The sequence below is a fragment of the Pomacea canaliculata genome, linkage group LG12 (assembly GCF_003073045.1).
Source record: "Pomacea canaliculata isolate SZHN2017 linkage group LG12, ASM307304v1, whole genome shotgun sequence".
Lineage (NCBI taxonomy): Eukaryota > Metazoa > Mollusca > Gastropoda > Architaenioglossa > Ampullariidae > Pomacea > Pomacea canaliculata.
Genome location: NC_037601.1, coordinates 67,480 through 94,965, shown reverse-complemented (window position 1 = coordinate 94,965; position 27,486 = coordinate 67,480). Strand labels below are relative to the sequence as shown.

General features: G+C 43.0%; 1 protein-coding gene across 1 annotated transcript in view; it reads left to right on the top strand.

Moving 5' to 3' along the window:
- Positions 1-27,486, top strand: part of LOC112577056 (scavenger receptor class F member 1-like) — a 38,916-nt gene that overhangs the window by 9,968 nt on the left and 1,462 nt on the right. The window contains exons 5-15 of the mRNA XM_025259968.1: positions 599-691; positions 11,378-11,470; positions 19,174-19,284; positions 20,309-20,354; positions 20,720-20,740; positions 21,120-21,143; positions 21,496-21,513; positions 21,860-21,904; positions 22,721-22,741; positions 23,316-23,387; positions 26,837-27,486. The exon at positions 26,837-27,486 is cut by the window's right edge and continues 1,462 nt beyond it. Of these exons, the coding sequence (XP_025115753.1) occupies positions 599-691; positions 11,378-11,470; positions 19,174-19,284; positions 20,309-20,354; positions 20,720-20,740; positions 21,120-21,143; positions 21,496-21,513; positions 21,860-21,904; positions 22,721-22,741; positions 23,316-23,340 (497 nt within the window). The 3' untranslated portion in view covers positions 23,341-23,387; positions 26,837-27,486. The remainder of the gene's footprint in view (positions 1-598; positions 692-11,377; positions 11,471-19,173; positions 19,285-20,308; positions 20,355-20,719; positions 20,741-21,119; positions 21,144-21,495; positions 21,514-21,859; positions 21,905-22,720; positions 22,742-23,315; positions 23,388-26,836) is intronic.

Below are 27,486 nucleotides of genomic sequence, written 5' to 3'. Positions count from 1 at the left end.
AGCACATACACACAAACACACTAATGAAATACGCGTGACAGATGACTTGTACTCAGTTTTGCCTGCACGTTGAAGCTGTATTTTCCTCAAAAACGTATGAGGGTAACACGTAAACATAATTAGGTGTTTTACTAATCATACTAATGACAAAAGTACAGCTTTATAGCACAGCTTTGAGACTACCACACCTAATAACTGATTTCTGAAATTGATGATATAAATCAGTATCGTTTCTGAGGTCCTGCTGGTTGAATATGGACACATAATTTATTGCTTGTTAAGAAAAGTAAAATCAGATCACAGCAGGTAAGATGAACAGCACATTACTTTTATCAAACACTATTTCGAAAGAAGAGAAACCAAACATGAAATGTCTTCTTTTCCATCAACTCACACACTTTCTTGAACACGTTTTCTTTCTTCCTTTTGCTTGATTTTGTGTGGATATCGAATGTATCCATTGAAAACTAACTGCTTTTGTCAACGTCTGTTAGCCCTCTGACATGAAAATTATTGAAAGCATCTACTTACCTTTAAGTCTTTGTAGTTGTCTGTCAAGACGCGCTGGCTCTTAAATCCATGCATGTTCCGTGAACAGGTTGCATTGAGAAGTACTGGGGAGATAACTGCAGTGTGACCTGTCCACCAAACTGTCAAGGCCCATGCAACAAGACGAATGGGCAGTGTGAAGGTAAATATAAATTTATCATCGCACAAAAAGAAGAAGCTCATTTATAGTGAGACATTCTCCAGCATCAGCCAGCCTTATAGGCCGACATCTTCATGAATACACAAAAATGCAAGAAAAATATAGCTCTGGAAGATGTTTGCTAAATGTGATCAAATGTTCATCCATGTTTATCCAGGTCAGAAAAGCCTATCAATTGACAGGAGTTTACAGGCAGGTGAACTGTTTGCACAATATCAGCGGCGGTTCTACAAGTAACATTCTCTGTGTCCATGTCACGGATGCGGCTGTCACCAGAGCAAGACACACAACACGTCCACGCGCACTTTCACACACTAGACAAAGATCTGCCCATGGGCTGCTCGTCTATTTACTGACAGGTCTAGTTTGTTGCTTATCTCACGCTAGCCCTCCTAACCCACTGGTCAACATAAATTATAACAGTTATACAAAGTAACAAGTCATCACACACATGTATCCTCAATAAATCATATGGTCTTCTTCCTTAAGTGCAATTAACTATTCTGAAATGGCATGAAATCAATGAATGTAAATGTCAAATCAACTTTTTCGCACAACCAGCAAGAAAACACAGTCACGTGGCTAGATTACTCAGGGTGCACATCACCGCTACCCAATACAAGACTCTACTACTAAATACCAATCTCCCACTCTACAAGTTCGTTTCACAAAGTTTCTCCGTCTTCTTGAACAGTTCGAACCTTTCCACCTTACCCTGACAATTCAGCTAATGAGTAGGAAAGTCTTACTGTTCCCGCCACGTGGGTGACGATGGCGCCCAGTCACTTGACACCTGCTCCTTTTAGGTACTTATAAGTTTGTAGATTTGGGGGAGGGTAAAATGAAGCTCTCAAAGTGCTCATTAGTCGCGAAAAGGTCATGATACATTGACCTCAGGCCCTTATTAATTTGTGTCTTTGTGTAAATTGCAGGGTTGTCCATGGGACATATTTTTCTATCCCGTCCCATCCCGTCCCATGGCAATTTATGCCTGTCCCATCCCGTCCCATCCCACGGGATGTTTCCCATGGGATTCCCATGGTATTAACAATCCTATGAACAACACTGAAAACCACTTTTCGGCTTTTGTTCTATAATTCCTGCTACTTCACATACAATAGATGATTCAGAGGAAAGATTTAAATCCTTGATGAATGAAATAACAGTAAATTTATTTTGCAATATCAAGTATCGACTACCATGGGAAATACAAATGTGTGCTGTCCAGAGGCGGCGTTAGGAACCGTTAAGAACACGCGGGGCCTGGGGCCGACCATCCGCGCGGGGCCGGGTCATGGAGTACGTGTATCAATATCCCTGTTGATATGATGCCGGAAGCACTGATTAATATACAGTTAGATAGGCTGGATCCATTTCGCGAAATAACGCACGGATTTAGTGTTTTAATTGTTGGTAACCTTTCCCACCGTCTGTGACAGTAGTGGTTTTTTCTTAAAGCGAAATAATATGGTGACGATAGCTTAATAAACTGCTTGTTATTATTGTCGGGTTTAAAGTTAAGACATGGATTCAATAATTTGCTTAATTAGAACTTAGAAGTGTTTTCTGAACGTCAATTTTTTTTTGTCACAACTTGTTTAACACAGCTAGCAATATGTCAGAAAGATGACCTCGGGGCTGAAGCGCGGGGCCCCTTCCAGAGCGGGGCCTGGGGCGGCCGCCCCATTTGCCACCCCCTAACGCCGCCGCTGGTGCTGTCCCATCCCATCCCGTCCCATGGGACGTTTCCCATGGGATTCCCATGGGATTCCCATTCCTATGGACAACACTGGTAAATTGTTGACATTGTTCTTTACGTGCACCACCGTTCAGAAACTCGTTATAGTCCTCGAATCTAGGAGACACAAATATTACTTTCAAAGGTCTAACGAGTACTGTCTCGCATACAAGAAAGGGGGGTCCGATGGTGGAGGGAGGTGAGGGTTAAGCCACAGTGAGGCGATTCTGTGCACTACTCCTCAAACCTCCCCTGGATAAAACATTTTTTCCCCTGTCATAAGCACAGATAAAACTTTTCAATCCATCCTGAAAAAAAAGACAAAAGTGGAACGGAAAATAAAATTCTAAATAACTAGGAGGAGACGAAAAGTTAAAAAAAAAAAGTACGACGAATTGAGCTTTTTATGAATATGGAGTAACTACAACAAGACAGCTCAAACAATCGTAGTAGTTCATGTTTGAAAGTTGGGGGTGAGCGATGGTCATGCCGGAAGAAGGACGTGTGTGTGTGTGTGTGACTTCGTTCGGTGAACAAATGTATTTTTTAGACCAAAAGTGAATGTTCGGCCTTTGAATAACGGAGGACAACATATTTATGGAGACTTCCTATGCTTCAGACTAGAAATGGTTTTAAATTTTAGAGTCAATCCATAATGTGTTTTGTGATTCGAGAGATGTTTGCAGCATGAAGGAGAGGTAGTCCAAGCAATTTATGACTGTTCAGTTGCTGACCTGTACTCGCCTAAGAAATGGTGTGTTGGACGACGGCGAGGGCTGACTGGGTTTGTAGGTATTGTGCTTGTTGGTGCTGTGCTGTTTTTCCCGCGTCTGTTGGAAAGTAAGTTAGGGCTCCGAAAAAAGACAAGAAGAGGAAACAAGGAAAAAAGAATCCAGCGCTGATGAAAGTCTGTTTAGTACTCCTCAGAAAATGGAAGACATAGGAGCAACAGAAGGGCGTCAGAAAGAGAGCGGGAAGCACGACAAAAAGAAGCAGACAGTCTCAAACACCCAACAATCTGATAGTTGAAAAATTAGAAAACTTACTAAAAACGACAGAAACAATGAAACAACAGATAGAAGATTGCTATCGTGAATTGGCAAAACACATTGCCTTTTAAGTAGAGATGCTAGCAAGCGCATTCTTCGATGTTAAAAAACAAACCAAACCCAACGAAATGTTAAAGGCAATAGTTGGATCTCTTCAAAAGCAAACAAATGAGTTGAAAGAGGAAATTTGCAGATTAACGAGTCGCTCTAGAGATCATAAAGAAGAAATAAATCTTTTACAGCAGTACTTCGGAGAGAGTCGGTAAGGATTCACGGAATACCTGACGACCACAGCAGAGGATTGCGAGAGGAAAGTGCTTCATGTTGTCCAGTCAACACTTGGCATGTCGGACACTGACACTCATAAAATCTCAGCTTTGCACCGAGTGATAAAGATACTCAAAGACAGACCGAGACCATGACAAGTGATAGTGAAGTTCATCTCTAGTAAAGACAGAGACCCCCCTGTGGGACCCCGGGGTATGCTTGCCTAGCAAGCATTGCAAGAATAGGGTCCCTGCCATCCAGCCAGGCATGTCGTAAGAGGCGACTAAGGTGGACACCTCACCTAGAGGTAAAATAGGTTGTGGTAGGGCTAACAACCCCACCATGTAAAAAAAATCCTGTTACAGAAACTAAAACCAGAGAACTCGTCACAGATGGCGAAGGTAATGAAGCACACCAGGAGACTGGACTAATGACGGACGACAGCCAAACCCGAAAGGGAGCTGGCGCCCCGACAGCGGATTTACTGAAGCCGAGGCAGAAGTTGAGGGTGGGGTGCTGGAACGTCCAGACCTTGTACCAGACTGGCAGGATGCTCCAACTAGTCAAGGAGTTTGACAACTACAACTTGGACATCCTGGGAGTCAGTGAGGTCAGATGGACCGGCACCGGAAAGAGGAGACTAGCGTCAGGACATACCATCTTGTTCTCAGGAAGATCAGACGCTCAGCACTCTGAAGGAGTAGCTCTACTCCTCAACAAGAAAACGGAAAAGGCACTGCTGGAATGGAAGCCTTATGGACCCAGGCTTTTGAGAGCAAGATTCCATTCCAAGTACACCAAGCTGACAGTGCTAGCTTGCTATGCACCAACAAATGACTCTGAGGCAGAAGACAAGGATGCTTTTTACGATCAGCTCCAGGCAGCCTCAGAAAGCGTTCCAGCCCACGACATGTTGCTCATCATCGGCGATCTCAATGCCAAGGTGGGAAGTGACAACACCTGCAGGGAGCATGTCATGGGCAAACATGGAATCGGAACCATCAATGACAACGGAGAGAGACTGGCAGACTTTTGTGAAGAAAACAACCTACTGATTGGAGGCACACTCTTCCCACACAAAGACATCCACAAGGCAACATGGACATCACCAGATGGGATCACAAAGAACCAGATAGACCATGTCATCATCAACCGAAAATGGAGGAGCTCACTTCAAGATGTTAGAGCCTACAGAGGAGCAGACATTGCCAGTGACCACACTCTTGTGATAGCCACAGTTTCCCTGAAGCTACGTCGATCACGAGGAAAACAGGCACGTCAGCAGAGAGTGGACTCCGGCAAACTAAAAAATCCAGCCACCGAAAGGGCCTTTGCTATGGAAGTAAAGAACAGGTTCCAGGCACTAGGAGACCAACAAGAGATGACCTTAGACGACTTCAATCGAGTCTTACAGGAATCAGGAGAGAAAATACTGGGCTTCCAACGGAAAAAGAAAGAACAGTGGATCAGAGAAGAGACATGGAAGAAGATAGAAGAGAGAAAGTCAGCCAAACAAAGAATCAACAGCACCAGATCTGAACGCCTGAAGGAACAACACAGACAAAGATATGCAAAACTGAACAAAGAGGTAAAGAGGATGACAAGAACTGACAAAAGATATCACATAGAGAAACTGGCAGATGAAGCAGAAAATGCAGCAAGTAAAAATGACCTGAAGACACTGTAGAAGATAAACAAACAGCTAAACAACGGGTTTAAGAACAGTGATGTGCCAGTGAAAGACGTGAACGGTAATGTCGTCGAGGGAGAGGCAGGAAAACTACAGCGCTGGAGGGAACATTCTGAGTCGGTTCTGAACAGACCAGATCCCCCTCAGCTTGCAGACATCCAGCCAGCAGCTATAGACCTTGACATCTGCACAGACCCACCAAGCCTGGAAGAAGTGACAGCTGCAGTCAAGACAATGAAGAGCGGCAAAGCACCAGGGGCAGATGGAATAACAGCAGAGATGTTGAAAGCAGATATAAATGTGACAGCTCCCAAGCTGACTGAAATCTTCAGGCAAATTTGGGAATCAGGGCAGGTCCCTGTTGCGTGGAAGACAGGGCTCATCTTCAAGTTACCCAAGAAAGGAGATCTTGGAGACTGCAATAATTGGAGGGGCATAACACTTCTTTCCCTCACCAGCAAGGTCTTCAGCAAGATTGTTTTGTCAAGACTGACGGCAACTCTTGAGAAAGACCTCCGACCACAGCAAGCAGGATTTCGCCCTGGGCGATCCTGCTCCGAACACATCTTCATTCTGCGACAGATTCTGGAGCAGAGCAACGAATGGAACACACCGCTGTACATCAATTTCATAGACCTGGAGAAGGCTTTTGACAGCATCCACCGCGAGTCCTTATGGAAGATCCTGAGGCATTACGGAGTCCCTGCAAAACTTGTTCAGGTCATTGCAATGCTGTACAGCAATTTCAAATCCCAGGTTGTCTGTGACACAGAGCTCACAGACCCCTTCAACGTCAGTACTGGGGTGAAGCAGGGCTGCATTCTGTCGCCGTTCCTCTTCATCCTGGCCATGGACTGGATCATGAAGACTTCCACCGACAGCGAGAGGAGAGGGCTCAGATGGACCATGACTATGACAGCAACAACAGCACTGGAAGACTTGGACTTTGCTGATGACATTGCCCTGCTGTCACACCGCCACCAAGACATGCAGGAAAAAACAAAGGCCTTCTCAGAAACAGCTGGAAACCTTGGCTTGAAGGTCAGCACAAAAAAGACTAACAGTATGAGAGTGAACGCCAGAGTCCAAGACAGCATCAAACTAAATGGAGAAGAGATTGAGGAAGTTGACAGTTTCACCTATCTTGGGTCCAAAATGTCAAACACTGGGGATGCGGAGGTGGAGATTCGAGCCCGACTGGCGAAAGCCAGCCAGGCCTTCGCCTCACTCAGGAGCACATGGAAGGCAAAAAACATCAGCCAGAAGATCAAGCTGAGAATCTTCAAATCAAATGTGATCAGCACCCTCCTTTACGGATCAGAATCATGGAAGATGACCAAAACCATCAGTAACAAGCTTGACGTCTTCCAAAACAGATGCCTCAGGCGCATACTTAACATCTTTTGGCCAAACACCATCACCAACGAAGAACTCCACCGAAGAAGTGAAACCGAGTCCATCACCACGCAGGTTCAACGAAGGCGTTGGCGATGGATTGGACATGTGCTCCGCCAGCAGACAGCAGACCTCTCCACAGTCGCCCTACGATGGACTCCAGACGGCCGAAGAAAACGAGGCCGCCCAAAGGAAACTTGGAGAAGAACAGTGGAAAGGGAGATGAAAGGAAAGGGCTGGACATGGGGTCACCTAGAGCGTGTTTCAGCCGATCGACATCGGTGGCGGACTCTGGTTGAGGCCTTGTGTGCAACCTGATGCACAAAGAGGAATAGATAGATAGATAGAAAGACAGAGACCGAGTGCTTAAAGCAAGAAGTCGTCTCAAGGGGTCAGGTATGTCGTCTCAGGTATGTCTATCACCGAAGATCTCACCCACCTCAATGTCCAGAGACTAAATCGCATAAAGCAGCACGAAGGTGTCCTAGAGGCATGGTCGGTGGCTGGCGGCAAACTGTTTGTGAAGTTATTACATCTTTCTGTGCGGCAGATAAAAGGTGGTGATGCCAGTCACATCCACCAAATGCTGATAGGACTGAGCCAGGAGGAAATAGCTCGACAACAACGGGAAGGGAGCGAGAAGAAACTGCAGCAGCCTGAAGTAAAAACAACATGACATCAACAACACAAAAACTGGACAAAACCTCATCATCAACAATCAACACATGGAAGAGAAGGTCACCGTGGGACTTCTATCTCCATCTTTGACCCTACTACTCACTCCACTCCCTCAGCCACAAAAGCACCATCACTGGACCCTGAGGCACGTACGTTTCGCCTAGCACAAGAGAATGACACTAACCCTAGCTACATACAGCAAAGAACCTGCTACGACAGAAAGCGAATCAAGACTCTCAGCAGTTGGCAAAAGATGACAGTAGTCATGTGACAAACATCACAGTGTTCCACGAACTGTGGCAATCGCGGACTATTCTGTATCAATCCGCCCTCATATCACTGCTATTAGCTGGTAAGTTTGGTTTGTTGTTTGTTTGTTGTGTTTTATTTTTTGTTTGGGTGTGTGGATCCGTTGTGGAATAGAGTTCTCCTGCATTTTCCGCATCGCTAAACCTCGGACCTCCCGAGACCTGACCGGTCGCTGTGTCAACCGTTTCACCGCAGCACAGCTCTTGGGCCGTCGACAAAATCCACGTGTGCGCATGCGCAAACCACCTTGTAGTACACGCGCGGGTTTCCCCAGCAATCGGAGGAGGACTATTTAACACCTTTTCACATCGCGCTCTTGACGAACAGCTGAAATACACTGCATTTTGTGTGTATGGTATATACGGTATTATGCTTTATTAAAATCCATTGGATATGTTTCCGTGAGCAATGTGCGATTGAACCCTAGGGTGGTATGGGGTAGTCCGAGATTTATGCAATCCCGTTATCAGGCACAATTCTTTGATTAGACGACTTTCAAAATTAGCACCACCTCCCGTAAGTGAAGTTATAGAACAGGGTTGCCGCCGTTGTGTTTGCTGTCGTGTTCTTGGTTGGCATGGCCTGTGCACACTGGGTGAAGTGATCTGTAATAACTAAGATGTGCTGAAAGACCCCCTTAGCTGCTTCTAGGGTAAGGCAGTCGACGCACACTAGCTCCCGAGTCGTAACAACATTCACTAGCGGAGCACGACTGTCAGGTGCGCCTTTCTGTCAATACACCGCGGACACGATGTAACTGTCCACATCACCGACCCTCCCTCTCCAACAGAACCTGTCTCGCAGAAGGTGCAGCGTTCATTCATGACCTGGGTGGCCCACATCGCTGTGCAACATTTTGCAACACTCTGAGCACGTAGCTGGATGGCAGTATCAGCTGTTTGGGTGGCTGCTCATTGATAACTGATATATAAACCCCATCTATCAGCCTTAGATGGTTAAAGTTTTGTTGCAACACACGATGGACGAATCCCGGTGCTCCTTCGCACAGTGCGTCGGAGTGTGCGTTGCTGCTGCCCGGCCTGTACGTGATGTAAACGTTGTACGTCGCCAGCGCTGCCAGCCACCGGTGTCCGCTGCTCCTAGTGTGGTTGGTTAACGTTAACACGTGCGTTAACGCGTTCTTTTCCGTCTTCACCGGAAACTTATGGCCATAGAGATAATCGTCAACTTTCTGTGTTACTGGCCATTTCAGAGACAAGAACTCCAGCTTGCATGCCGGTTAGTTTTTCTCGGCTTTATTCAGTCCTCTGCTGGCACAGCACAATACTCGCTGCTGTCCTTTCTTGTTCGTGATAGAGGACTGCTCCTAACCCCGACGTGCTAACATCGATATGAAGCTCGAAGGGTAGCTTATAGTCAGGGTACCCCAGAATCGGTGAAGACGTTAAACAGTCCTCTAACGTCTGTAATGCTGCCTCCTCCTCCTCCTCCTCCTGGCCTCCCCCCCCCCCGCCATTTAGCTTGTTCGCTCTATTCAGATCTTCTCCTCCTGTTTTTTTCTTATGCAATACTGGCGTCAGATCGACAAGGGGCTTCGCGATCTTAGACAAGCCTTTCACAAATCTTCTGTAGTATCCGGCAAAACCTCGAAATCGTCGAACGTCCTCTAGGTTTGCAGGTGTCAGCCAGTCACGCACTTTTGCACATTTTTCTGGGTCAGCTTCAATTCACTCTGTCCTTGCGAAATGAACGCTTCTAGGGATTAAGCTTGAATCCATTTTCTTCCAAGCGCTGTAGTACTAGCTCTACCCTCTCCAGATGTTCGGCCATAGGTCTTGTGTTCTGTCTCTGGTCTTGTGTTCTGTCTCTGGTCTTGTGCTCTGTCTCTGGTCTTGTGTTCTGTCTCTGGTCTTGTGTTCTGTCTCTGGTCTTGTGTTCTGTTTCCGCGCAGCAAACTCCTCTGGATGCGAGGCCACGTCGCCGCACATCCATTGCTGGAGATCTTCCGTGTCGTCTGCTTTCGGCGCTGCTTCCAGTTGTGTGAAGGCCTCCAGCAGGCGACGTCCGCTGTCAGAAACTTTTTCCATCCTTCCTTCTGATGTTGCTTCAGTCAAGCGTTCGCCTTATGGTAGCCCCCAGACGGTGACCTACCACACGGCTGACACTCGCGTTCACTCTGTAAATAATGCTTGAACGCGTGTCCGTAGGCTGTTGGAAGCTCTTTATTACGGTGACAGCCTGCTGGCCACCTGAAGGATTTATCTAAGACAGAAAGTAGGTCCGAGCACAGGCTCCGTCAACCGGGCTGCTGGTTGGCGATGACTCGCTGCGTCCTTCTCTCAGGCTGCTCTCTCCCCTCTCGTCGTCGTCGTTGTTGTTCATGTTGTTGTTGTTGTTGTTGTTGATGTTGATTTTTTTTTTTAAGGGAAAGTTCTTCCCTCTCGCGGTGATTTTGCACTGTGTGTGTGTGTGTCGGTCGCTGTGTTGTGCCGCCGCATGTATTGTCTATTTTGTTTGTTGTCTTTTTTTCTGTTGGTGATTATGTTTGCCGAGTCTGTTTTGGTGGTGCACTGTGCTGCTGCCCTTTCGTTTTCCTTTGCTGGTACTCTCTAACTATGCCTGTGTGTTCTGCCGTGGTGGTGTATGCTTTCAGTTTGTTCTTGTTAGTCTTAGTTTTATACGGCTTAGCGTCTCCTATCTTGTTAGATACTCTCCATTAAGCCTCATTCTGGCTAGTTTGCTTTGTTCATACCTATTGGACTTGAGGAACTTCATAGTGTCCCCAGGCCTGTCATCTATTAGTCTTTAGAACTTGTGGACATTGACATCTGTAGAAACATAGAAATCAGCATGAGGTGCTTCAGAAAATATTGAAAAAAAACAGCTTCACGGCATAAAATAATATCTTGAATAAACATAATCTAATACTTTTAGACACTTGTTATGAGGGAAAAGAAATATGTATCATTTCAAAGTCGTTCACAGCACATACACACAAACACACTAATGAAATACGCGTGACAGATGACTTGTACTCAGTTTTGCCTGCACTTTGAAGCTGTATTTTCCTCAAAAACGTATGAGGGTAACACGTAAACATAATTAGGTGTTTTACTAATCATACTAATGACAAAAGTACAGCTTTATAGCACAGCTTTGAGACTACCACACCTAATAACTGATTTCTGAAATTGATGATATAAATCAGTATCGTTTCTGAGGTCCTGCTGGTTGAATATGGACACATAATTTATTGCTTGTTAAGAAAAGTAAAATCAGATCACAGCAGGTAAGATGAACAGCACATTACTTTTATCACACACTATTTCGAAAGAAGAGAAACCAAACATGAAAAGTCTTCTTTTCCATCAACTCACACACTTTCTTGAACACGTTTTCTTTCTTCCTTTTGCTTGATTTTGTGTGGATATCGAATGTATCCATTGAAAATTAACTGCTTTTGTCAAAGTCTGTTAGCCCTCTGACATGAAAATTATTGAAAGCATCTACTTACCTTTAAGTCTTTGTAGTTGTCTGTCAAGACGCGCTGGCTCTTAAATCCATGCATGTTCCGTGAACAGGTTGCCGTGAGAAATACTGGGGAGATAAGTGCGAGAACACCTGTCCAACAAACTGTCAAGGCCCATGCAAGAAGACGGATGGGCAGTGTGAAGGTAAATATAAAGTTATCATCGCACAAGTAGAAGAAGCACATTTATAGTGAGACATTCTCCAGCATCAGCCAGCCTTATAGGCCGGAATCTTCATGAATACACAAACATGCAAGAAAATTATAGCTCTGGAAGATGTTTGCTAAATGTAATCAAATGTTCATCCATGTTTACAAGACAAGACAAGACAAGACAAGACAAGTTTATTATTAATCCACAGCAGAAATACATTTGTCAACATCAGGGGCATAAAATACTACCCATACTTCAATTTTTCTATACTACCACACACTTACTCAGTCCCACCCATCTATGACATCTATGGAAAAAAACTGCTACCACAGTCATATAACCTGCAGAACCGTTCTCAAAGCATAAAATCAGAAGCCAGCCGATAGGTCATACTGTTGTTAAAAAGTCTGACAGCAGCCGGAATGAATGAACGACGAAACCGCTCTGTTCTACACCTCGGCATAGAAAACCTTCCACTACGTTGCATGCGTAGTTCAGTCAGTGTGCCGTGGAGTGGATGATCTGCATCGAGCAAAATAACTCTCGCCTTCCTGGCCAGCCTTCTCTCAACAAGGGGTTCAAATAGCTCCAGGCTCAGACCTACAACAGAGCTCGCTTTACTTATCAGCTTGTCCAGCCTGCCAGTGTCCCGCACAGAAGCACTCCCTCCCCAGCACACCGCTGCAAACTCTAACACACTACACACCATGCTCTGATAAAACATATACAGCATCTTGTTGCAAACATGAAAAGATCTCAGTTTGCGCAGAAAGAACAATCTTGTCTGTGTTTTTTTTTAAAACAGCATCCACATGGTTAGACCAGGTTAATTTACTATCTGACAATACTCCCAAGTACTTATACCCTATAACCATCTCAATAGCTTCATCCTTGATATAAACAGGATGGACAATCCCTTTCTCCTTTCTAAAATCAAATATCATTTCTTTGGTCTTGCTGGCGTTCAAAACAAGAAAGTTAGAATCGCACCAAGTCACAAACTCATCTATGTGCTTTCTGTACAAGTTCTCATTGTCATTAAATATACATCCAACGATAGCAGAATCATCTGAGTATTTCTGAAGATGGCATAACTCTTCTTTAAACTTAAAATCAGAAGTATATAGTGTAAACAGAAACGGGGATAAAACAGTGCCTTGAGGCGCGCCAGTGAATGTATTGATCATACTAGATGTAAAGGTACTATTCCAGCGTACATACTGAGGTCTATCCGATAAATAGTCTGATACCCAATTCACTGTGCATGGATGCAACGACATACTATGCAGTTTCTGAGCAAGGAGATGTGTCTGAATGGTCTGGAACGCAGAAGAAAAATCAAAAAACATTACTCGTACACAAGCAGAGCTCTTCTCAAGATGAGAGTACACAGAGTGTAACATGTACAATAAAGCATCATCTACCCCAACCTTGTCTCTGTATGCAAACTGCAAGGGATCTTGAAAAGCAGCCACTTGGGTCTGAAGTACTGGTAGCACCAATCTCTCAAAAACTTTCATAATGTGCGAGGTAAGAGCTACAGGTCTATAATCGTTTAAGCAAGAAACATGAGCTTTCTTAGGTACAGGAACAATACATGATGTCTTTCAACCAGACGGAATCTTGCCAAGAGACAATGACCTTCAAAACAAGGTATGAAAAATCTTACACAGCTGCTCAGCACAGATGTACAGTACCTTAGGCTGGATGCCATCAGGACCTGCTGACTTATTAACATTGATCCTCTTCAGCTGTCTACAAACATCCTCAACTTCCAGTGTAACAGGCTTCCGTGTAGTATCAACAGAATCAGAAAAGTTTCCCGAACATAAAATAGTGTCCTGTTCATTCTCAAGATCATGTATGTCAAACCTTGCATAATATTTGTTCAGCTCATCAGCAAACTCACAGATTAGTCAAGAGTTTGTGGTTTGCTGCTACTGATGCCACTAATGACAGTGTATTGTGCCACAGCTCTTTTGGAGGGTTGAGACAGCTGTTAAGGTTTAGTGCCAGTCTATATTTGTGTAAGAAGTGTTTAAGTTCTTCCCTGTCTAAGTTGTTTTCATTACACTCTAGCAGCCCATGTGTGGTGCTTAATCCAACCCCACAAGCACATGAAGTGTGGTCCTTGTATCTTGTTAGATACTCTCCATTAAGCCTCATTCTGGCTAGTTTGGTTTGTTCACACCTACTGGACTTTAGGAACTTCATAGTGTCCCCAGGCCTGTCATCTATTAGTCTTTAGAACTTGTGGACATTGACATCTGTAGAAACATAGAAATCAGCATGAGGTGCTTCAGAAAATATTGAAAAAAACAGCTTCACGGCATAAAAGATTATCTTGAATAAACATAATCTAATACTTTTAGAAACTTGTTTTGAGAGAAAAGAAATATGTATCATTTCAAAGTCGTTCAGGACACATACACACAAACACACTAATGAAATACGCGTGACAGATGACTTGTACTCAGTTTTGCTTCCACTTTGAAGCTGTATTTTCTTCAAAAACCTATGACGGTAACACGCAAACATAATTAAGTGTTTTACTAATCATAATAATGACAAAATGACAGCTTTGTAGCACAGCTTTGAGACTACCACACCTAATAACTGATTTCTGAAATTGATGATATAAATCAGTATCGTTTCTGAGGTCCTGCTGGTTGAATATGGACACATAATTTATTGCTTGTTAAGAAAAGTAAAATCAGATCACAGCAGGTACATTAGCCAGTTCAAGAGTAACAGAAGTTATAAGTTAAAAGCACAGACATAATAACATATAAAGCAAACGTCTCTGCTTGAATTCTATGCATCGTTGTTATAAAGTCATTAGTGAAATTATTCAAACTATACCCCTAAAAGGCTGCAAATATTGTCTATTTAAAATTTTTAAACACAGATATTTCGAAATATTAATTGTTGAAACTATCCTTTGGAAAGTTCACTTCAAAACCTAAATTATCATATACAATGTGAATATTCCGGTGTGTGTGTGTGTGATGATAACGAAGGCGGCTGTAGAGGGATGGGCCTCACTCGCCCGAGGGGAATGGGGTCACTGGCTGGCTCGCTCCGCCCTCTCTCACCCTCACACTCCGTCACCCGCCCGTTCACACGTCCGCACGCTCACTGACAGTCGCTCTCCTCGCGTGCGCAGACACAACTGACGAGACAGTTGTACAGATTGTAAATTTATAATCAAAAATCAACAAAGCAAATTAGGTTGACACATACGAGACGTAATATGAGTCTCCAAATACACTAATTATTATCAGGTCACAAAATGTAAGAATGTGAAGAATGTAAATGAGATAAAACACACTTCACCAGTCTTTGGACAGTTCTCTCACAGAACAACCTTGGTACTGGGGGTACCACTCGGCTACCTTGCTCTTTGTTTCTTGGAGATGAGTGCAGCTGGCTGCATGCACCTTGTCTTCTAGATGATTTCTTACCACTGTCCCACCACAGTTGCCCCAGGCAATGGATTCAGCGACGATGCTCGTAGCAGAGATGACTTGTATGCTGGTCTGTAGATGACCACACTGGACCGGTGGCACGATGCTCGGAGTAGAGATGCCTTCTGACTGAACGGCGTTGTTTCCTGAAGATGGGTGCAGCTGCCTGCATGCACCTGGTCTTCTAGACGATTTCTTGTCACTGTCCCACCACAGTTGCCCCAGGCAATGGATGCAGTGACGATACTCGTAGCAGAGATGACTTGTATGCTGTTCTGTAGATGACCACACTGGACCGGTGGCACGGTGGGGTCTGCCAACCGCTGCCTCGCACGTCTCCCTGCCGGACACAGTTAACTCCCTCACTTGTCGTTGGGAGAATCAGCCTCTTGGTCACAGCACACACCCTCCTTTCTTCTACAACCAGATCGCAAGTGCCAGCAGGTAGTGATACGTTCTGACTGAACGAGCTTCCCTGTCTCAGACGTGCTGCCTGCAACTGAATAACACTCAGAAACAGACGTCTCTGCTGGAACACAAGGTGGAAAGCCCCGACTAACCATCTAACCCTAACTATATACTACGAGGGCACGTGACTACTCGCCACCCCTCCTACCCGGTCCTAACGCTATCTCTCTAGTACTAAGGCCACTACTGACCACCGCGCTATTCCCCTACTACTACATCTTACACTCCCTTACCCTGGGCCTCGATCGCCTCCATCAATGTGGGCGACCTGTCAAGTCGTAGAAACGGACAGAAAGGCTTCCCTCCACTGTCCGCTTTCACTGACCACGGCCCACCTATAATTATCTACACCCGCTTCGGCCTGTTGTTCGGGCCTTGAACCAGGCTGGTTCATGACAGTGTGAGAGGAAATAATTAGCACGCCAAATGTAATTTTACTTTTTAAATACACTACGAAGTGAATTGGTCAACAACAATGCGCAGTGTAAAAAGTTCGAGTGCATTATGTTTATTTTAAAGTGCTTGAAGGTAAAGCTTGCGTTCACTTTCTGTTCCCGTGCACACAATATGACTTACTTATATACATGTGTAGTCCTACCTGCTTTGTCCTTCGACTGCTGCAACGTTTTCCTCGTCCTCCGAGGATGTGCAGTCGATGACATTGTCAGCTGATTGAAGTGGTTCAAATTGGTATGGTTGAACATTACTCATGGCCATCTTGATTGCTAATGAATTTGGATATCACAAATCCAACAAACGAGACACCACCGATCACGACCCTAGCAATGACCACAGACACTTCCTGTCCGTCTCTGACGTCACAAGAGGATTCGTCTGCTTGACCGTCTCGGGAAGTACAGTCAAATCTCGCTACTATGCCACCCCGCTATTATGCCACTCTCGGTATTATGCCACTTTTGCTCGGTCCCGACTATAAATTCAATGTAAAAAAAAATTACTATGCCACCCTCTACTCTCGCTACTATGCCACTTTTGTGTGACTGTTAAAAGACACAAGTTGTGAAATTCCGCGCAGTGCTCGATTAGTATACTGTACGGTAGTGTGGGGCATCGCAGTTAGTGAGATGGAACCTAGCACGCACACAGGGAGGGTGGAGGCTGGCGATGTGAGGGTGGTGGTCGCTGGCTGGGTGACAGCCACGTGACAGAGGGAAGGTGTGAGGGGGTCGACTAGCGACAGGATGCAGGTGCCCGGATGTGGTTGGGAGGGGTGGAGGATGAAGAGGTGAGGGGGAGAATGAGAGGAGACAGCGAGCGAAGCCGACGATTCTTGAGAGCTTTGGACCAGACCTGGGCAAAGGCCTCCTGTCTCTGACCGACCCGCCCGCCAGTGTATATATACTATACATATTGGGTAAAACTGAGTTAACTATATTAGTCCGGCCCTCTAAAACCATCCCAATTTCTCATGCGGCCCCTTGGGAAAATTAATTGCCCACCCCTGCTTTGGACTGACGGGTAACTTGAGCAAATAAAGCCGTTTTTACGAACCCTCTCTACTATGCCACTCTCGCTACTATGCCACTTTTGCTCGGTCCCGGTAGGTGGCATAGTAGCGAGATTTGACTGTATCATGGTTACTCAGCGGAAGGACACAAGGGTCGATTTCAGTGGATTTTCTCAATTTTTATAAACATCGGCAACCAAAATAGTTCTAATAAGTGGTAATTAAGTGAGAAACGAATCCTTTATTTCTCCTGTGTTGCTCTCGTGCTCTGTAATTGTAACTAAATATAGTTTTGAAACGTTTGACCGGTGCCACAGCCTTACACAAGCCTTGAGCATCCCTTTAAGTTGTCTTGAGCATGACCTTAACTTTGTAACTTTCACAGTTTTGATGGATGAAGAGCTAGAGGTAAAGTCAACACACACAGCTTTAGTACGATGAAAAGCTATTATCTATTTTTTATATATTAGGCATGTAGAAATAAGGTCGAGCCATGCAGAAATAAGGTAGAGTAATGTAAGTTTTACTACGTTGAAATGCTAGAGGGAAGGTTTGTCGCGAACTCCTGGGGAAGAGCACGTGGAGATGGTCAAAGGTTGTGATCCCTTCACTTCGGCTGTTCACACTATCGATACCTCCACCACTCACGCCAACATTTACACTGTACTGCGTGCACTTATACTAAATTGCTTATTACACTTCTAATGAACTCGTTGAGCCCCCACACGCGTACCCCAATAAACAACGGAAGGCAATTTAGTATATTAAAGAAAGTTATTAATATCGAGAGGATTATACAAATTACAGAAAATAATACAATTTCCAAAATATAAAAATATAGTCGTTATCTAGGTGTCCCGTATTTATCTATCCCTAGTCCAGATATCTCATGAGCCACTAAATCTCTAACATTAACACTAATTACTACACACCGCACTCTTACTTGTCTAGCACACCCTCGCCACTCATCTCGTCACACCAAAGGTCTCGTGCACATGGAGGCCCTCCTGTTCGTCGTCCCAGAATCTGTTTGGGTCATTCTGTCGATCACAGCGGCTTCTCTGTCTCCAGCGCAGAGGCTCTGGCACTGTCCTCCGTTTATCTCGTGTCTTCCTCATGGCGACCTTTCTTTCAGCACGCAGAGGCTGTGGTCCTGCCGTGGGTTACCCTGTACATCTCTGACCCTCTAGGTCCAGGCGTTGTCCTGACTGCAGCACCTAAAAAGGACCGACGCTTATTCACCAGCCTCAGCCTCGACTGGTTTCACCAAACAGCTGCTGGTGATGAGCTCTATACACTCTGCAGTTGTCACAATTCCCAGACCGTGTTGCAGTGGAGAACCTGGACAGCTTTGAGCAGACCTCGGGTACCTTTCTCTTCAAGAGCTCCATGCCAAACACCACGATGCTTCTCTGTCCGTGATGATAGATTCTCAACCGCGTGGTTTCTCCTCCCCTCCTTACCCCCTCCTCACTAGAACGCGGTACATAACCTTGGGTGCCAGACAGTCTGGTCTATTCTGTCCCTACTGCCCGCGTGTAACAATGTCTCCACATTATCCTACCCTATGGCGTAAACAAGGTCCGTCTGTTCACCCGTCGAGATGTCCGTGGCGACCTCGCATCTTGCATGACCTCGTGACTGTACTTCAAGTGTCTGTCGTGACGTAAGCGGCGCGTCAAGTGGTTTGGGCTCGAGGCTCTAGTCCACCTTCTGCCAGTCAGTTTGCTCGCGCGAACGCTCGTCTCGTGGATAGAACAGACGTGTAAACCCACACTACAGCTCTATTCTAGTTATCACATGACAAGGTTGGGGCACTTTGTTTTGCGAGAGTGAGAAGCGAAAAGCAAGACTGACGTGCAGTTGAAAGGTTGTGTAATGACTGACTACAATCAGACAATTAGCACACGCTCGTTGACTGGCTACAAGGTGAAAAGGCTAAAGTCTTAGGTGTTGTTTAACGACAAAAACAGAAGTACGGTCGGTTGTCTTACTTCAGAATAGGTAGATACTATTGTGTTTTTATTAAGTGTAGGCAAGGGTTATAAAAGTGTGGTTTGTAATCAAGTTATGCATTCTTTTGAGATTAAGATTTTGTAAATTGAAAAGAGAGAGAATAATACACGTTAATATCCAGAAAATAAAAGTGTACCAAATGTTTAATGCTGTTGACTATTAGATATCACTATTGCTAGAATGAACATCTGTCAGAAATCATTAGTCTCGATCAAAATGTTTTAAGTGTCTGGAATATCAGCTAATGAAGTTTATTAATTAATCTGTCTTCATAGTGACACCACCACCAACTTCTCCACCACCAACTGCAGCATCACCTCCATCAGAGAAAAAATTTCCCATGTGGGCGGCAGCCCTCATTGCACTTGGCATTCTTGGTTTGATTGGTGAGTAATACATGTCTGTGTTAAATAATGCGTCAACATCACAGGGCACGTTCTGGTTCTGCAATGTGTGTGTGTGTGTGTGTTCTTTTCATAATGGAAGCAAGTAATTAAGATGAGGCTCTTGAGGAAAGAGTATTCACCACCACTCAGTTGTTTCTTGTTTTTAAACGGGAGATCGGATGCCATTGAATGTTAGTTCCCACGCACGCACGCACGCACGCACTCCTCGGAGACAACAGAATGATGAGTGTACGGGCTTACAATGCTCACCACGTGCCTGTCTGAAGTAATGGTGAGCAGGTCCTACATGGAATGACCAGTCCTGCCAGTTGTTCCTCTGTCCACCTCAGCGTCGACCTCTCCTTCCGCAACCTACGGATCCGATCGCAGGGAGCAGCAGCGATCTGTCAGACCTTACAAGCAGACGGACAGACACGTACAGAAAACATGAGACCAGCACTGGCAAGAGCAATGCCGTCGTCAACGGCAAAGACGATGTAGAAAGTGATGTGGCAAAAACGACTGAATGAAAACAAAAGAAGAAATACAAATATTGATGATAAATAAAGATAGACAGAAACCGAATAAATATAGAAAAGGTATAATAATCTACCATTCTCTCAAGAGTGGCAAACATCAAAACTTGAACTGAATATTGTACACGTCTGTATGTCAAATGATATAGATGTATCGCTCACAGGCTGAGCCAATGGTGTAGGCACGGATCTACATCAAGAGTTTGTAAGTCTTTGCCTTTAGGTAAGCAAACAGTAAAAGAGAGGAAAACAAAATCCACACAGTAGCCAGTCGAACCTTCAAGTCACACAAAAGTGTAGAACACTTAGAGTGTCCCTCCCCCACGCTAATGAGGGTTGACATGACATGTTGCTGTTGCTCATGATGATAGTGATGAAGGTTTTAAAATTCAAGCTAGCTTGGTGATAAAACTAAACAAGAAATTATGAATCTGAGAACAAAAGTGCCTCAATCTATCAATCCTATTTTAAACTCTGGTTTCTTGCAGCACTGGTGGCGTTCCTAGTGTGGAGAAAACGTCGGCAGGCCCAAGGGTAAATATTTTTGTGGTAACTTATCAGTCAGAAAAAAGAGACAGAGTAATTTATACATGTTTAAACAAATTATTACTTTTGTTAAAAACATCTGATTATTCTTGAGGAGAACTATGTTCTGAGATGAAGAGAGAAAGATAATTAAAGACGGTGAATTTACAAACATTCGGGACAGGTGTCATGACACTCGTGCTCACCATTTCTCACAAACGCGTCCTCAGGTGTTTCGTATGATTTCTTCTACACAAACACAAACTAAGCCTGGGTCGGCTCCCAAGCTAAACTCTAGTAATTACTTTTACAGCTTTTAGCAGTTATTAGATAAATATCATTGTCTAAACTTGGCTTACCTTTTTCTACTGCAGTCCCGCACAAGCTCCAGAAGGGTAAGTGAATGCTTTCTGAATACCTTGAACAGTTTATGACCACAGACAGACTTGAAAGTACAGAAGACTTGTAGGACTAATACACCTGGCTGACAAAGTGGCAGAGCCAGTGTTAGAGAAATGTATTTCACTGGCGACTTAATGTCTTCAGACCCTTTTGTCCCATTCCTGAGAGAGTTGTAAAACTTCTAAAATGATTTTTCAACATGACACACTTTTGAATCATATTCATTAACGTTCTGTGACAATACTTTTACTTTAAAACACAACAGAGTATTAAAGAAATCTTGTCTTATTCCTGGTAAAATGTTTGTAAAATGACCTTAATATACAAGGCTGATATTTTTGTCTTAACCTGGGATTACTTTTCCTACTACAGAGGACCTAATGAAAATCCAGAAGGGTAAGTAAATATTTACTGTATACCTTGAACAACCTATCTTCTGATGGTAGACAGACACGCTTACAAACCTGACAGTAGAGAAGTGTTGGAGGTCTAATACACTGAGATAACAAAGCAACAGAAAGAATACTCCTAGTGTAGGAGAAATGATAATCGCTGGCGATTTGATATTTATATCTAAAGATATTATTTTCACACTTCTCAGTTTCTGGGACAATGCTTTACCTTAAAAGGAAATAAATTATCTGCGTATGGTAATCTAGTATCATTTCCTGTAAAATGCTAATGATATTACTTTAAGTTAGACTATTGATAATATTGTCTTCACTTGAGATTCCTTTTCCTTCTGCAGAGAAGCTGAAGGAGAAGGGTAAGTAAATATTGTATACGTTCAACAGTGTACTACATTTTCTGACGACAGATCGAAGTGCTAACAAGCTTGAAAGTAGAGAAGTATTGTAGGACTAATACACCTTCCTAACAAAACGACAGAAAGACAGTGTAGGAGAAATGTATTTTACTGGTGACTTGATATTTATATCTTAAGTCGTGTTTTCACACTTCCTAGTTTCTGTGACAATGGTTTTACTTTAAAATGAAATAAATTATCTACGTATGGTAATCTAGTATCATTTCTTGTAAAATGCTAATGATATTACTTTAAGTTAGAATATTGGTAATATTGTCTTCACTTGAGATTCCTTTTCCTACTGCAGCGAAATGAGTAGCCAAGCAGAGCAAAGTGCCGAAGGTACCGAGGAGTAAGTAAATACTGTAAATCTTGAATAGTCTCTGACATCGCCTGACGACAGATCGAACTGCTAACAAAGTTAAAGGTAGAGAAGAATGGTAGGACTAATACAGCTTCCTAAGAAAACGACAGAAAGACAGTGTGAGAGAAATGTATTTCACTGGCGACTTTATTGTTAGTACATGTAAGACAGGACACACCTCTCAAGAAAACTGCTGAAGACAAAGCACATTATTTAGTTGGAAAGTAGCGACATAAATGCTCACTGTGACAATGGAGCACAGTTTTGATGATCTTTAGAAAATTCATTCAAAGTAAAGTTTGCTTTTAAGAATGTCAGGTGCCTGCAAAACTGAGGTACGGGTATAGATAAGGAAACAAATAAATCTTCCCATGTCACAGACCACTATAACCCGTCGTCACCATTTCCAAATGCTAGCCTCTGGTTGCCCATAGAAACAACTAGTCGCCAAGAAGAAATCTTTCCCCAAGTCCGTTTAATCAGTTGCGATGCCACTGAGTGGTTGAGTGTGAGTGTCGTTGTGTGGCTGACTGTTTGACTTTTATTTTATCTTTGTAGTCTATCATTTGTGAGAGCTTCCAAGAAAGAGAAATTTCCGTCTTTGTTAAGGAGAGAAACAGAAAATAGAGATGCGTTGTGTTGTATTTTTACAGTTTTATCGAGCTGTCGTAATTTGAAGTACCTATTAAAATGTACATCAACTGTGCTGTTCTCCTCCCTTCATGAGAAGCTAAGACATTTTACTTGATATTTCAGCATTTATGTTTTTGAAGTAAGCGCAAATGTTTATATCTGCTGTTGCAGGTCACAACAAGCATCAGAAGGGTAAGTGGACATTACTAGTCAGACGAATAATAAGACAAGCAAACTGATATGTATTTGAAAACAGAGAGATGGTGGGACTGACAGAAGGGTAAAGAGATGGAGGGTCAAACGTCTACATGACCATTTCTTGATGTCCATTAGACTGACAGACAGAAAGGCGCAATAAAGACTCCATATCATGTATCTGGGCTTAGCAAACAGATGTGTATACAGAGACAGAGACAGGGGATATGTTTGGTAGAGGTGTATGGAGACAGAGACACTGTGTTACAGAACAGTATTGTTTTAAATGCAGACATTTTTAAAAAATCTCCTCGCACCCGTCTAAAAATTGAGAAGCTGCTTACAAGTTTGTGAGTTACAAACCAACGAAGCATGTTCCCGTCTAAAAGACTACAAAATCCAGGAAAACAAGACACGTTGTCAATGGAAGGCAACATTTGATGTTTTCACTTTCGACTTTATCTGTGCTGCATTGTTTTTACCTTTCTTGTCCTTCTAAGAAATAATTAAATTTAGGTATAATTTATACGCTAGAGAACTTTTTGACACCTTGAATGTATTCTTTCTGCAGTGGAGAAGCAGCACCAGCGGAGTAAAGAACCGGATTTCTAACGAAACATCGCAACAAACGCTGTGAGCACAAGTAAGGGAGCAACTCTATTGATAATTACTGATTTGTTTATACGTACACTTGATTACGAGTTATCAGCATGTCGTAAGAGGATGATAGTGCAGGCAACAACAAAATCTAGTATTTCCCAGATAGCATTGAAACATTTTATAAACGTGTTAAAAAAGTTTATGCATTATATTTTAGTAATGTTTGCAAAAAATGTTCGTAAAACGTAAATTAAATTGTTTTAAAAACGTTTAATTGTATTTTAAAAGTTAAATATGCCCATCAAAGTTATATTTTAAAACCGTTAAATTTAAACCACGCATACTCTCTGAAACTCCAGTTCAAACATGGCAAGAATGACATACACAGGTTTTCGTTTCCTTTTCATTGAAACATATTTAATGTCATTGAGTATAAAGCCAGGGAACATTTACATCATACTTTAACAATTACATGTACAACAAATGGTGACCATTTATGATAAAGATGAATCAATGATACTCGAAAAAAGAGACAAAAGGATAGGAATTAATTAAACAGTGACAAATCAAAGCAAAGGAATTTTCTTAAATGAATAGACTTTTAAATATTTCAATTTCAAATGATTAAAGGAGAGGTGTTGCGGCCCCGTGCTCCATGGGGAGTCGCGAGGAATAATTTACTTAAAATTAAACTTAAAACTTTAGATTTGCTATAAAAAATAGTGAAATGTAAATGTACATTTGAACAAAATACACAAAAGTACAGTTATATCTCTCTGTAGATAACAACATTCAAATTATCATCTCTACCCTTATACCATGGACATATCATTCCAATTAACCAGGCTTATTAGTGTTATAAAACACTGTAAAACAAAGGTGAACAAGGTTCATGTACTTCGTGTAAAGAGGCTTTAAGAAATTCATTTAGAACATAATCAGATTGTCCTGTGATAACTAAGAATAGTGCTCTCGTGTTGGTGTCGCACTTCTCCCTCCACGTGTTGAGAGGACGCGCTAGAGTAAGCTGGCTGTCATAAGGTGGAATGGGTAACTGTGGGGATGAGTTAGCGGTGGAGATGGTGTTACGTCGGCGACACAACGTCTACCTCTCCTGCAATCAGTAGGCCTGTGAACGGCGGACCGCTTATGTCACGACGCACAGCGCAGGGCGAGGTTGGAATGTGGGATGACACATACTGTTTGTATACTGTAGGTAAAGGTAGGTGTAGGTGTATGTGTGAGAGAGAGAGAGAGAGCATTAATGTCCGTACTGTTTGTATTCTGTAGGTAATGGTAGGTGTAGGTGTATGTGTGTGTGTGTGTGTGAGAGAGAGAGTATTAATGTCCGTACTGTTTGTATTCTGTAGGTAAAGGTAGGTGTAGGTGTATGTGTGTGTGAGAGAGAAAGCATTAATGTCCGTACTGTTTGTATTCTGTAGGTAAAGGTAGGTCTAGCCATGTGAGAGAGAGAGAGCATAGATGGCCGTACTGTTTGTATTCTGTAGGTAAAGGTAGGTCTAGGTCTGTGAGAGAGAGAGAGAGAGCATTAATGTCCGTACTGTTTGTATTCTGTAGGTAAAGGTAGGTCTAGCCATGTGAGAGAGAGAGAGCATAGATGGCCGTACTGTTTGTATTCTGTAGGTAAAGGTAGGTCTAGGCATGTGTGTGTGAGAGAGAGAGAGCATTAATGTCCGTACTGTTTGTATTTTGTAGGTAAAGGTAGGTCTATGTAGATATGTGTTGTGTTTTGTTGAGGGAGAGGGGAAGTAGAGGGGAATTAAGTACTTGAAGGTTTGGGTGCGTGTATTAGGGGAGACGGGGAAAGGGCTGAGCTAGTGGTGGAAACTCGAGAGATAAGGAGGTAGAAGGTGACCGCTAGTAACCCAGCGAGTCTCATTATCCGCTCCACTCCACATCCACGTGTTGCGTCCAAAATATCGTCAGTGAAAATTTCGAGTTTCCACGTTTTCCTTGTTTATCATAAACTGAACAAGCAGTGATCATATAGACGCATTAGAAAAGTATCAGTTATGATGTTGGAGATAAGATTGAAATTTTTTTCCTTAGCTGATCAAAGTAAGCGGTGAGAAATCAAAAGTTTTGAGATGTATTATTGAGCAGCGATGATTAAGTAATCTTTTTGTAGAGGATATTTCTTGTAACAGGCGACACAGTCACCGCTACCATATTTAATGATAATAATAACTAATGTATTTGTATTGTCAATACGTGTGTGCTATCGTATAGATTGCTGCTGGCCGAGGTCCAGCGAGTGACCGTTGAGTTTGGTGACTGTGAGCGTGTCTGTGGATCGTTGATGGCCAAAAGTGGCGGCACTCGACACCTACTGCTTTTAAATTTCATCGTGACATGCTCGTCAGAGCCTAAGAAAAAAATATATAAATCATAATAAAGAAAGATTGAGGCATAATTTTCCGAGGATTCTGACTGTATCACATTTAAAAACAGAAGTCTGTTGTACAGAAGCAAATACGTCATCAAAAGTCTTCTTAAATTATTTATTATACGCTCTTACAGTTGTTAAACTGTGGGCATTAATGATATGCCGCTATGTAAATTACTCAATATGCTGTATCTATGTACACGTTCTCAAATGAAAGTAAATTGCTTTTTTTTTCTCTTAAAACGCTCCACACTTCCTGTCCAGTTTTTCTCACTCACAAAGGAAGATGTCAACAATTGTATCCGACATGTGTTCTGTCAGACACGACCTAAGGTGGACCAGCTGACAGGCAGACTGTGTCGGACTTTGTACTCAAGTCTAAGAAGCAGGCTGTCACACTTTGCTTTTGTCCTTTTGCTTTCATTCTGTTGCCCACTTTCTCAATTAGGCGAGAGCAGGTAGCTGTACCTGAAGACGGCTTTGTCATATTCACAACTTCTCCATAGACTCAACTTACTCTTTACCCATGTCAATAAAGTCCAAACCGCGTAGCTCCTACAACGCTCTTCTCTGTCTTCCTGTTTTTACATCAAGTACTTCCAAGAAACAAATCTCTTTCTCTCATACTTACCTTATGACATGATGCTATTCCTCCATGCTCCTTGAGCAGAGAATAGTAATCAGTGTGTCCTTGCACGGTTAGACCAGGTGACGTCTCCAAGCTGACAGTGGATTATATATAGAGAAAGAGGGAGAGATAATGGCTGACATCTGATGTCCCTGTCTCTTTTGATGGGTTCATAGTTTATCTCAGAGTTTTATATGGGTAATCCATATTTCTAATAGTAGTCAGTGACTGATAATGATGATGACGATGATGATTGTCGATGATTGATTGATTTGATGATGACGATAATGACGACGATGACGATGATGATTGAGATTGATTTATTGATGATTGATTGTTGATTGATGATTGATGATTGATGATGATGTAGCCGGACTGACTGACCCTCGCTACACAAGGCCAACACACCCTACCTTAGCTTAGCACCAAATCAGTCCGTTCCTTTTTGTTGTTACAGGGAAGCACCAAACAGATACAGACCAACGTAAAAGTGATGATGAAAGTAAAGAAGATAAAGGTGATGATAAAGATGATGATAAAGGTGATGATAAAGTGAACAAAGTAGTAAAGTCGATGAAGAAGAAAGAGAGGGAACATCATCTGTCGGAGAAGCTGAATCTGAGGTGTAGAAGCGATGGTACCAATCAGTTAAGTCCGTTGAGAAGACGTTTTGCTGGTAACAAGCTAGAACCTAGTTGCAGACTTGTCCACGTCTCTCGCAATGGCCACTGCTTAGCACCGTGTTACAATTGATTTCCTGTTTGATATTGTGCTCATATACGTGGCATATTTTTATTGTTATTTTATTCACTCTTTGTTGAATTAAAACATGTTGCCCGTTCTAAGTTTCTCTAAAGCATGCTAGCAGAAATATTTGTAGATCCCTAGAAACGCTCAGAGCAAACACAGTATTAACCATCTTTAAGCAAAAGACAGGGAGAAAGCCCGAGAGAAGAGCCGCGGGTAAATAATGTTATGAGTGAAAAAAAATGTTGCTTTGCATTTGTGATTATAAGATTTTTTTAATTCGCTAGTTTATGGAATTAATTTATAGTTTGAAACGTTTTGTAGCGTAAGTGCTGTCAAACGATTGTTTACATTGAAATA